Source organism: Musca domestica, unplaced genomic scaffold, assembly GCF_030504385.1.
Source record: "Musca domestica strain aabys unplaced genomic scaffold, Musca_domestica.polishedcontigs.V.1.1 28, whole genome shotgun sequence".
Classification (NCBI taxonomy): domain Eukaryota; kingdom Metazoa; phylum Arthropoda; class Insecta; order Diptera; family Muscidae; genus Musca; species Musca domestica.
Window position 1 is genome coordinate 7,120,172 of NW_026712293.1, and position 11,852 is coordinate 7,132,023.

The following is an 11,852-nucleotide window of genomic DNA, read 5'->3' on the forward strand; positions in this document are numbered from 1 at the left end:
AAATCCAATAAAAATTAATTTAAAATCCTTAAAATATCTAATATAGGAAGGTGCCGATATATGGGGGATATACGATATTGTGGACCTTTAAAGACAAATCTATGTCTGCGTGTAAAGTACTTGTTTTTGACTTTACCTTTAACCTTTTTGTATAATTTATTGGATTGGATTTGTAATTTTATTTCATGTGTTGTTTTATTGGTATTCAATTCTTTGTTGTTTGTGTGTATGTACAATTGTTTCATTCGTTTAATGTATAATTTCACTGGGCACTTGTCGATGATTTTCGCGGGCACTTGTCGCTTCACGGGGCACTCGATGATTTTTATGTTGTCGCTCTCAAGATGGTTGACGAACTGTCCGGGAATATTCTGGCTTTGGGCTGCCAGAGCTGTTGAATATTCCAGGATTTATTGGAAAGTGCTTGGCTAGCGGCAGCACGTATGCATGTATTTGTTAATATGCACCAATGTACATATTGTGTACCGCTAGCCGAAAAATTTAAAATTCAAACGCACAGTAGCGACCAAAAGTATGGTCACTGACCATACATTCTCCGCCCCCATGACTCCGTGCTAATATGCGTCTTTTCACATCGATGGCATGTTCCTAATTGGTCCAGCGAAGACATATCCCAGGTTAGTGTTGTACGCCTGAACATCACCCACTCCAGCCGCGGTACATCCATCTTTTCTTATGGCAGAATACGTGTCTGCGCCTAATTCCAAGTCTATGGGTACATTGCTTCTAGGGTCTGGGTCCGCAAGTGCTTGCTGTGTAAAATATGAGGTTGGGTCATCTAGTATGGGGTCTGAATAAATTCGTCTCGGCAGCTCATCTGTCACAAGAGCATTGACCTTCAGCGCCCATGTTGAATTAGATCGCCGGCTCATTATTTTGAAGGTCGTAAATCGACGATCTTGGTATAAAAATGACCTCAGACCCATCCGTTGGAAGGTAGAGTACCCTATGCGGGACATTACAGCTGACTTACTCAGCAACGCCCGTATCGTATAGTGGGTGTCTATATCTTCGGTGGTAACTCGCAGCATGACAGTGGGTACAAAGACGAGATCCCACGAAAAAGGCGGCTCGTTTATTTGAGCGGGCTGTAGGCTATCCTCGAGCTGTGGCGCCCCATGTAGCATGGTGTGGTGTCTATAATCGCATCGTCGGCAACCCGTAATGCATGGACAATCGGGGGCCAAATGCGATCGTGCCAGACAGTTTCGACAGTATCCCCGCCGCTCAGTGGTTTCGTATCTCTGATACGGAGTTTGGTCTTTAAACCGCTGGCACGAGCTCAGAGCATGGTCCTGCTGACACAGTCCGCAGGAGTATTGCCAATGGCCTGGCCGTGCTCCTCTAGCTCTGGGGGCTGGTCTATTTTCAGAACGGCTACGGTGACTGCGATCAGGACTCGGGCGGCGTTCGAAGTGTCGGGCTGGGTTGCTTCTATTGGGTACTGGTGCTGGTTCGCGGGCTGGGTGGGCTTCTGGTGGATGTGGGTTGCGGTCGGGGCGTTGCGGGCTTCTTTCTGCAATTAAGCGACGGGATTCTCTCCTTTCAGGGCGTCTTGGGCTCTCTTCGTCTCTCCAATTCTGGACTGGTAAATATGCTGCCATCTGTGAAAAAGAGAAGAAGGAGTACTAATTCTTTTGAAAGGAGGGGTCCGACTAATTAGTCGGAAAATAACTTGACAACCTTCGTTATGGGTCGGCTGATGTTGCCACCAGCAGTTTTTATGTCTACTACTCTAACATTTTGATCTGTTCCCTGATGGGTCTTGATAATTCTCCCGAGTTTCCACTCATTTGGTGCCAAACGTTCGTCTTTAATCACAACTAAGTCACCTTCTTTAAGGTTATCCTTTTGATATTTCCATTTCGTACGTCGATGAAGCTCATGTAAATATTCAACCTTCCATCGATTACACAAATATTGGGAGATTATTTTTAACCTTTTCCATCTATTAACCAGACTAATATCTTCATCAGAAACGTCGGGTTCGGGCGGAGCTAAAATCGCGGTACCGATTAAGAAATGACCTGGGGTTAAAGGCGCCAAATCGTTAGGATCTTCGCTAGCTGGACTCAAGGGTCTAGAGTTAAGACATGCCTCTATGCGGGTTAAAATTGTAGTGAATTCTTCGAAAGTAAAGTTCATTTTTGGCATGCTTTTTCTTAAATGATTTTTAAAGGATTTAACCCCTGCCTCCCACAAGCCACCCATGTGCGGAGCGCCAGGCGGGATAAATTTCCAACTAATATTTTGATGAAAATTGTTTTGAACTGTACTATTTTGTATATTTTTCATGAAGGCTAGTCGATCCCGCTTTAACAGATCAACTGCTCCCACAAAATTGGTCCCGTTATCGGAGTAGATACACGACGGACAGCCCCGTCGGCTAATAAATCTAGAAAAAGCGGCAAGAAAGGCATATGTCGACAAGTCACTTGTGGGTTCCAAATGAATGGCTTTGGTAGCGAAGCAAACAAACAAACAGACATAACCTCTCGTAATGAAGCAGGCTCTGCCAGAATAACTTTTAATATTGAAGGGTCCCGCAAAATCTACGCCTGTATTCATAAAGGGTCTTGCCAAGAGAGTTCGTTCAGGAGGTAGTGATGCCATTATTTGATTCTGTGTGCGTTTCTTGTAAATTAAGCATATTTTGCAATTATGTATTGTTTGTTTAACCAACGATTTTAGTCCGAATATCCAGAACTCGGACCTTAATAATCTGGTCACCAACTGATTACCGCCGTGCAATGTGATCTTGTGAGCAAAATCTACTAATAGTTTGCTTAATATTGCTCCATGTGGGAGTATTATTGGATGCCGTTCATTGTAAGTTAGCGCAGGCGATTGTACTAATCGGCCATTAGATCTCATGATCCCTTTTGAGTCCAAAAAAGGATTGAGTGTCAGTAATGAACTAGAAGACGATATTCGAACTTTCCTTCCAAGTGATTCATAGTCGGCTGCGTAAAAGAATTTCTGGGTATGAATTATGCAAGCACGTTTACCATCCTGAATTTCTTCTGCGGTGAGTTCCATTGAAGAGGTTCTAAGATTTCGTCTATTTATTCCAGTGTTTTTCCAAAATCTTAACGCATATGCATATGATCTGTAAACCCTTGTCAAAGATGAGTAATTTTTTAGAGGGTCACTTTCTTCTTCGAATAGAGTCAGTGCTTTTAGTGTTTTTGCTTCTAAGTTTGTATCATCGGGAATTTTATGTGCTGGCCAACGAACTTTAGGAATTTTGAGCCATTGCGGTCCATGCCACCAGAGTGTGTTGTTTATAAGTTCGCTTGGTGGGCATCCGCGACTGGCAATGTCTGCGGGGTTATCCTCAGAGTCTACGTGATTCCATTGTTCGGCTCCACTATTTTCTAAGATATCAGATGTACGATTTCCCACAAAGGCTGACCAATGGCAAGGTGGTTTTTTCAACCAAGCCAGCACGATTGTTGAGTCTGTCCAGTAATGAACCGAAAAGTTTGATATCTGGAGATTGTTCAATATTGTTGATGCTAACTTCGCCAATAGGACGGCTCCACAAAGTTCTAATCTGGGAAGTGAAATTTTTTTGATTGGAGCAACTCTTGTTTTTGCAGTAAGCAATGACGTTTTGATTTCGTTGTCTTCATTCTGTAGTCGGATATATAATGCTGCTGCATATGCTTTTTCCGAGGCATCGCAGAATCCATGAATTTCTACAACACTATTTTTGGAGTAATTTATCCACCTTGGGACTTTTAAATGCTTAATATCTGCGCTATGTTTAACAAAGTTTTGCCAGTTCAGAAGTGTCATTGTTTTCAGAGTGTCATCCCAGTTTATCTTATTAAGCCAAATTTGTTGCATAACTAGTTTGGCGGTTACTACAACGGGAGCAAGCCACCCACATGGGTCGAATAATTTGGCAATTGTTGAGAGAACTTCCCTTTTTGTATAAGCTCTTTTAATGTCCATTGAGGGTGGAGTGAAATTGAAAAAGTCTCCAGCAATGTTCCAACGTATTCCAAGTGTTTTTGTCGAGGCGTCATCGGAAATATCCAGAGAATTCACTGGGCTAAGCTTTTCTTTGGGCAGGTCATTTATTAATTTTGGATCATTAGCAGTCCACTTCATTAGCTCAAATCCAGCGGATTCCATAGCAGCTGCTAATTCCTTGCGAGATTTTATGGTCTCTTCGATCGAATGACCTCCCGCTAAGACATCATCAACATAAAGGTTTTCCAAAATTACTTTCGATGCTAGTGGATAAGTGTCTTTTATGTCTTCAGCTAATTGAATGAGAGTTCGAAGAGCCAGGAAAGGTGCACAATTAACCCCAAATGTTACCGTTAACAATTCATAATCTTGTATAGGGTCAGACGAAGATTTTCTGAATAATATTCGTTGAAACTTTGTTTGACTAGGGTCCAATAAAATTTGCCTGTACATCTTTGTAACGTCAGCATTATAAACGTGTCTGAAAAATCTCCACTTTAGTACTTGTAATACAATATCTTGCTGTAAAACCGGACCTGCATATAGGTTGTCATTGAGACTTCGCTTGTTTGACGTTGGACTTGATGCATTGAAAACAACTCGTAATTTTGATGTAATCTTTTCAGGTCTTATGACTGCGTGGTGTGGCAGATAATAGTTTGGAGTCTTGTTTATGTCATTTGAAGATATTTTTCTCATATGCCCGAGTTCTAGATATTCAAGGATCGTGCTATCGTATAATTCCTTTATCTCCGGACTTTTCATAAGCTTTCTTTCCATTCTATAAAATTGGGCTAAAGCTATATTTCTTGATTCTCCAATTTCTTCGCATTTTTTGAATGGGAGGGTCACAATATATCGCCCTTCCGAATTCCTTTTGGTAGTTTTCAAGTAATTTTGTTCACATAATACGTCTTCATCTGATCTCAAAACCTGTTTTGGGGTCTCTTCCACCTCCCAAAAACGTGTTAATATTTTTTCCATCGATGTAGTATTGCAAAGTGATATTTGTCTCTTCTTTTGTGATTCATCCTGTAAGGGTCCGCCAATTATCCATCCAAACACAGTTTTTTGAGCTAATAAGGTACCAATCGATTTCATAGGTGTTCCAACTGTAAAGATGAGTGGGCCTATGTCCATCCCTATTAGGAGATCAACTGGTTGGCTGATGTAGAACTTCGGGTCGGCTAATTCCAAGTTCGTAGCGTCATGCATCTGTGTTCTTTCAAGGGTATATGATGGCAAGTTTGACGGAAGTGATTTCAAAACAGGTGCCCAAACTTCTAACTTGAAATTTGGGTCAAGTCTGGAACGTAATTTAAATACGCAAGCTTTAGCCGAAGTTTCAGAAATGAGTCGATTAATTCCTGTAACATGCACTAGGTTTCGTTTAGTGGGCAACCTTAAACGATTCTTTAATTTCTCAGTAACAAAGGTAGATTGTGATCCAGAGTCGATTATAGCTCGTGCGTCGTAATAATGACCATTCGCTTCGATTTGAACCATGGCTGTAAAAAGTAGGGTGTCTCCTGGACGAGGATTAACTTTACCGTCATCCTGTAGTGTCAAAGTTGTTATATTCGCTGTTTCTTCATTTGATGTGGACTGTATTAGTGTTTTGAGAGCGGCAGCACTGGTGCTAGGGCGTGCTTCCTCTTGTGCTGTAGTTCCCTTATGTAACATAGTATGGTGCTTCAAATTACATGTTCTGCATCCAAAACGACTTTTGCAATCTTTCACGCCATGGTTAGACGATAAACAATTGTAGCACAGGTGTGCCATTTTGACCACATGAATCCGGTCATTTACGTTTTTAGCGATAAATTGTGGACAATCTCGTATGAAATGATTAGATTTGCAAATTTGGCACGTATTTTGGTACTGAGTCTGGGATTGCTGCTGAATGTTTGCATTTTTACCCTTGTAATTTTGGGCTTTCTGGTTAATATTTGCTTGAAAACTGCTTGTAAATCTCATTTTCTTTGTATAATCGTTTCTGCTCTGAGTCTGCTGATTTGGTTTTGACAAGTTTGGTTTTATGTTCCCTACTGATTCAAGCGTTTTGAATTTGTGGGTCAAAAAATTGTTAAAAGCTTTCCACGATGGTAGAGTCTTGCAATCTTCTATAGTATTTTCGAATTCTTCTAAAAAAGTTCTTGGAAGTTTGCTGGAACAAAGATATATTAATATAGGATCCCAGCCTGCTACTTCAACATTTTGTGTCTCCAAAATTTGAATGCAGCTATTTACTGTTCGCTGTAATTTCTGTATGCTGTAACTCGAATCAGTTGAAACGTTTGGTAAATTAAATAATATTTTTAATTGCTCGTTCACCTGCATTCTCTTATTCTCGTATCTGTCGGTTAAATTCCTCCAGGCTAACTCAAATCCCTCGTTTGTTAGAGGAACATGGCTTATAACTTCTCTAGCTTCACCAGTTGTTTTCTGAGTCAAATGAAAAAGTTTTTCAACAAGTTTTTCAATTTGGAGTTCTGGATGTAAATGGCGGTAAATAAATCCCGAAAAGTTGGCCAAGTATTGTAACTTCTTTCGAAAGTATCCGTGTCGCAGGGTGGTAATCTCGAAGGTGGGGTAAATTCAGTTTCCTTTTGAGAAAATTGGGTCTCGATTCTGAGTTTCTCCTTTGCTTCATTTTCTTTGAGATTTTGGATTTGTCCATTGACTATTCCTATCGCCTTTTTGTAAGTGTCGATTGCCTCTAAGTAGTGGGTCCTCAGTTTAGTTTTATCAACCGGTTTTTCTCCTTCCTCTGGAATAAAATCTCGGCATTCTAAATACGCCTTTTTTACTTGGTCATAAAATGAATTTAGCTCCACTCTCGATGCCTCCAATGTGTGTATGTCGTCATCTGTGCCTGCGATGCTCACAATTGATGCGTAATCCTTCAGATCATTCACGCAATTTGCAAATTTCTCACGGTTGAGTTTAGACATCTTTGTTGTATCAAGGGCCAGACTTTAGAACAAATTTTTGTATGACAAGAATTTGACAAAATTGGCCGATTAAGAGGACAGATCTTTGTTGTATTTGGATACAAACAAATCAATGATTTTTCTTGGCAAAACCTTGAATGTTACTTTCCAAATATAATTTTAACGACAAGTGATTTTTAATTGGGAATCGCACTTTCGAATGCGGAAATTTTACAATACTTGCTAGCAAGAGGTCAGAAAAATATTAAAAATTTCGACGAAATAAATTGAGAATCAAAGTTCGGCAAATCAATAAGCATTTATATTATTATTTCTGAAAATAGTAAGTATTGCGTAGAAGGGTCAGTCAAATCGACGATATAATGGCCAGATTCAAACAAAATATCCGTTTTTACTATTTAAAAATTTTCAAAACATAATCGCAGAAAAAATGTGTGCTGGGTTGTCACGAAAAAGTACCAATTTTCAAAGAGAAAAATCAAAAAATTTACAATAAAATCGCTGAATTCCAATTCTAGGAAGGTTTTATTTTGTGTAGAAACAAAATTTTTTAATAAAAGAGTTAACCAAAAGGGATTTACATGTATTGGAGTTTCCCAGCAAACTGTTTGACAACAAAAAAATTTGGGTCAAAAAATTTAATTTTTTTTTGCAAGCGAGGGCTCACTTTTTCAGCAAATTCAATTGGAAATCATCCAAATATAAAAAACTTTTAAATATTTGTCTGAGTCAACAAATACTCTATAAACGCTAGATTTGGATAAATAATTTTTTTGACAATTTCTTCTTCCAAGTTTCTTCAAAAATTGTAATTCCACAGAATTGTGATATATTTAGTAATTTATGCGGCAAATAAGTTTCCAAATTGTTTAAAATTTTAGATATATTTTTTCTTTCATAAAAAGAAATATTGTGGGTCGCAGATTAGATTATCGCAGCACCGATTTTTTAGAATATTATAGAGAATCAGCAAATATTTTTTGGGTCAAGTGCCAGCCGTTCACCAGAATAAAAATTCCAAAACGTTTCCAAAAATATTTAAAAAATTGTTTAAAAAATATATTTTTTTTTGAGACTTCGACAAAAATGACTTATCCTTAAAAACTGTTGAGTCAGAAATCGTATCTTAAGTTTTCAAATTTGTTCATTCAATCAAAATTCCAAAAGGTAGATAATTTTGTCGAAAATCCAAAAAAAAAAAAATACGCATAAATGTAAAAGTGTCTCTCCAGAAATTTTTCTATGTACCTCAAGATGAAATGTATGATTTAAAAGTGATATGGATTTTTTCCAAAAATTTTGAGAAAAAATACCAGAAAAGATAAGACGATGTATTCACAGCCTCATAAGTAATTATGTTCATATGTAAGATTAAAAAATTTGACTTTGCAATTTTTAAGGTTAGTTAACCTTAAAAATGTTGGTGCTTTTCCGCCAAAAAAAGTTTATGATAACTTCTTGTATGTTTAAAAGACAGGTCTTATTTCCAAGAATTCCCAAAATAACTTTTTCTCAAAATGGCGTTTATAATTATTTAGTAATATTCCGATGTGTCTGTGTTGATGCAAAATATTTCTTGTGGATGTATGTATGTGTCAGGGGGTCACCACAATTTTTCAAAAGAAAATTTCCACACAAAATATGTACGATAGCAAGGTTATTTGTATTGGTAAATTATGACGCCAAAAAATTGCGCCATAATATTCCACGTAGTTTTCGTGTTGTTTTTGGTATGTAAAATATTTAGCAAAATGTCTGATAATTTTTCTAAGTTGTTGTACCGCAATTATGACGCCATAATTTGTGCCAAAATTGGTTTCCAAAGATCGCAAGTTAAATGTAAATGGATTATTCCACAAAACGAGAGGGCAAGTTTCCAAAAAACAAGCATTGATTTTTCCAAAACATGTAAATAAATAAGTTTTTTTTTTTCAAAATGGCCCCAAAATTTTATATTTAATAAGGGTGTGTTGATTTGTCAAAGGTCCCACTGTAAACGGACAGACAAATATGTTTCAAAAGAGAGTCTTAACTTTCCAGCTTTCCACAAAACGACGGAGAGAAATTCCAAGTTTTCCATAAAATGTTCTCAATTTACCAATTTACGGGTTAGTTTCCATAATTTGGAAACTATTTTCCACAATTTCCAACTATTTTTTGAGAGAAATCTAGATGTTTGTGTGTATGTGTAAATAAGGACGTATTTGTGTATTCCCCAGGTCTAAATAAAGGGTCAACATCAGACCAAGATCCCAAATAACCCTGAGTTTGGGTCAATTGTGTCAATGGGTGTCAAATTATATGTAGAAAACAGCGTTTCTATCATCTAAAGGCACAGTGTCGGTGTCAAATTTAGCCGCACACTGCAATCCTTTCTCGATTCCACGCTCAAAAGCACAAAAAAATGTCATTCGTACTCACTTTGCCTCTCTTTGTAAAGTTGGGAATGTGTTGTGTTACCCCTCGGTTCTTGTTCTTCCTTCTGTTGAGTCTGGGTTGTTTTGTTGGTTTTTGTTTGTTATACCCGAACCGTTGTGTCTTTTTAATTGTCGTTTTGCTTGCTGCTTGTTATTTTTCTGTGGATATAATAAATTTATTATTCACTATTTTTATTATTATTATTATTTTTTAATTATAAAATTAATAAATTTTATATATTTTTTCTGTTTGGACCCACAGTGGTTTATTTTTTTTCTTTTTAATTTTTCCACTGGTCTCTCATTCGTACATTGTTGCTTTATCACTATTGCTTTCCACTGATCACTGTTCTGTATTCGTATGCACGTGTGTGTGTTTTGCCAGGGTCTACTGTTTTGTTGAAACACTTATTTTTTGTTCTTTTTTGGATGTCTTTTTTTTTTTATTCCACTTTGTTTTTTGTTATAACACTTTTGTTGAATGTATTTTCATTTTTTGATTTATTGTTCACTCACTGTTTGCTTTGATTTCTTTTTGTTGGTCAATTTTTATTGTTCACTTATGAGTACCGTTCACGTATGAGTTAGTTCACTTTTATGAAATTGTTATATTGTAATTTAATTTCACTTCACTTGCACTTTTTTTAATTTATTTATTAAAAAACACAATCTGGCTCGTCAAGGACCAAATGTTTTTGACTTTACCTTTAACCTTTTTGTATAATTTATTGGATTGGATTTGTAATTTTATTTCATGTGTTGTTTTATTGGTATTCAATTCTTTGTTGTTTGTGTGTATGTACAATTGTTTCATTCGTTTAATGTATAATTTTTGTTTGTTGTAAATTGATTTGTCTAATTTAGAATTTATTTTATGTTAATTATGTACAATTTTGTAATTCAATTTGTTTGGTGTTTGTACAATGTTAATGTTGTTTTTTTTATAATGTAATGTTGTGTAATGTAATTTTAAAAAATAAAATAAAATGTCACTTCTTTCTTCACTGGGCACTTGTCGATGATTTTCGCGGGCACTTGTCGCTTCACGGGGCACTCGATGATTTTTATGTTGTCGCTCTCAAGATGGTTGACGAACTGTCCGGGAATATTCTGGCTTTGGGCTGCCAGAGCTGTTGAATATTCCAGGATTTATTGGAAAGTGCTTGGCTAGCGGCAGCACGTATGCATGTATTTGTTAATATGCACCAATGCACATATTGTGTACCGCTAGCCGAAAAATTTAAAATTCAAACGCACAGTAGCGACCAAAAGTATGGTCACTGACCATACAGTACTCACAAGGAACTCCGAGTGTGGATTTTCAGACAATACGATTGGAAAATGTGGGTAAAATCATTAAAATACCGAATATCGGGGGGTACCGTTACATGGGGGCTACACGATATCGTGGACCGATATAGCCCATCTTCGAACTTGACCTGCCTGCAGATAAAAGAGAGATCTGTGCAAAATTTTAGCTTCCTATCTTAATTCGTTTAGACTGTAGCGTGATTACAACAGACGGACAGACGGACGGACAGGGCTAAATCGTCTTAGAATTTTACGCTGATCAAGAATATATATACTTTGTTGGGTCTAAAATGATTATTTCGATTAGTTACAAACGGAATGACGAACTTAATATACCCTCCATACCTTTTTTGGTGGAGGGTATAAAAAATATATATATATATATATATATATATATATTGATATACAAATTCAATTCCCACCGACTTTCGTATCCGCAAGCAATGACTCACATTGACTAACGTTATAAGAAAAACCAGCCATCAGAATTCAAAATCTTAATTTTTTTGACTACTTTAAGGCGACGCAGTTTCTTGCAAATAAATTTTAAATGCGATGCAGCAATGATAGTATAGAGTATACCTTAATACTCTGTTATTTGAAGCAACACCTTGGACACCAGGTAGATCGCAGATTCGAAGATTACGAGTTTTAAAATATTCTCTCATCAGGCTATCACGTAACGCAGCTTTGTTAAATTTAACAAGAATCTGTTTCCTACGATTATTATAATACACATGATTGATTTTTTGGCTGGTTATAGGTATGTAATAGTTATGATGCAATAACAGGCAACTCCAAATCATCCAAACCTTCAGGCAACCCTCCTATGATGATGTCAGGCCGGTTCATCTGTTTATGCATTACATTGTCTTCCCGCTCAAGCGCAACAAACTTCATAGCATAGAAGCTCCAATCTGCTGCACATTGTCGTTACATTGCCCGATGCCAGTTCTCATTTCAGCAATGCATGAACTCGCTTCCTTCTTTATGTCATCCAAAACAACTTTAAGACTATTCTTCTGCGTATGGTAACTAACAATAAAGTTATCTAATTTAGCAATCAGACTAATAATTTTGTCAGCGGCACCATCAGACTAATAATTTTGTCATCGGCACCATCAGAAGTAGAGTTGTTGCATGAATTTGGCTCACATGAAGGGCAAAT

The 11,852-nt window shown here is 37.2% G+C and overlaps 1 protein-coding gene across 2 annotated transcripts; it reads right to left on the minus strand.

Moving 5' to 3' along the window:
* Window positions 1-267: 267 nt before the first annotated feature.
* Window positions 268-10,658, minus strand: LOC131803262 (uncharacterized). 2 transcript variants are annotated; one of them, XM_059124353.1, is made up of 3 exons: window positions 10,079-10,658; window positions 9,378-9,532; window positions 268-1,625 (listed from the first exon to the last, which is right to left on the minus strand). In XM_059124353.1, exon 3 carries the CDS (start codon window positions 1,623-1,625, stop codon window positions 591-593), a length of 1,035 nt encoding a protein of 344 aa, XP_058980336.1. In that variant the 5' UTR covers window positions 9,378-9,532; window positions 10,079-10,658; the 3' UTR covers window positions 268-590. The 2 variants fall into 2 exon arrangements, with proteins under 2 accessions (XP_058980336.1, XP_058980335.1); XM_059124352.1 differs by lacking the exon at window positions 10,079-10,658 and having other exon boundaries at window positions 9,378-10,017.
* Between the last annotated feature and the right edge of the window lie 1,194 nt (window positions 10,659-11,852).

Bases quoted from the DNA above. Each gene is read 5' to 3' on its own strand.
- LOC131803262 (XM_059124353.1), bottom strand. From the start codon at position 1,625: ATGGCAGCATATTTACCAGTCCAGAATTGGAGAGACGAAGAGAGCCCA.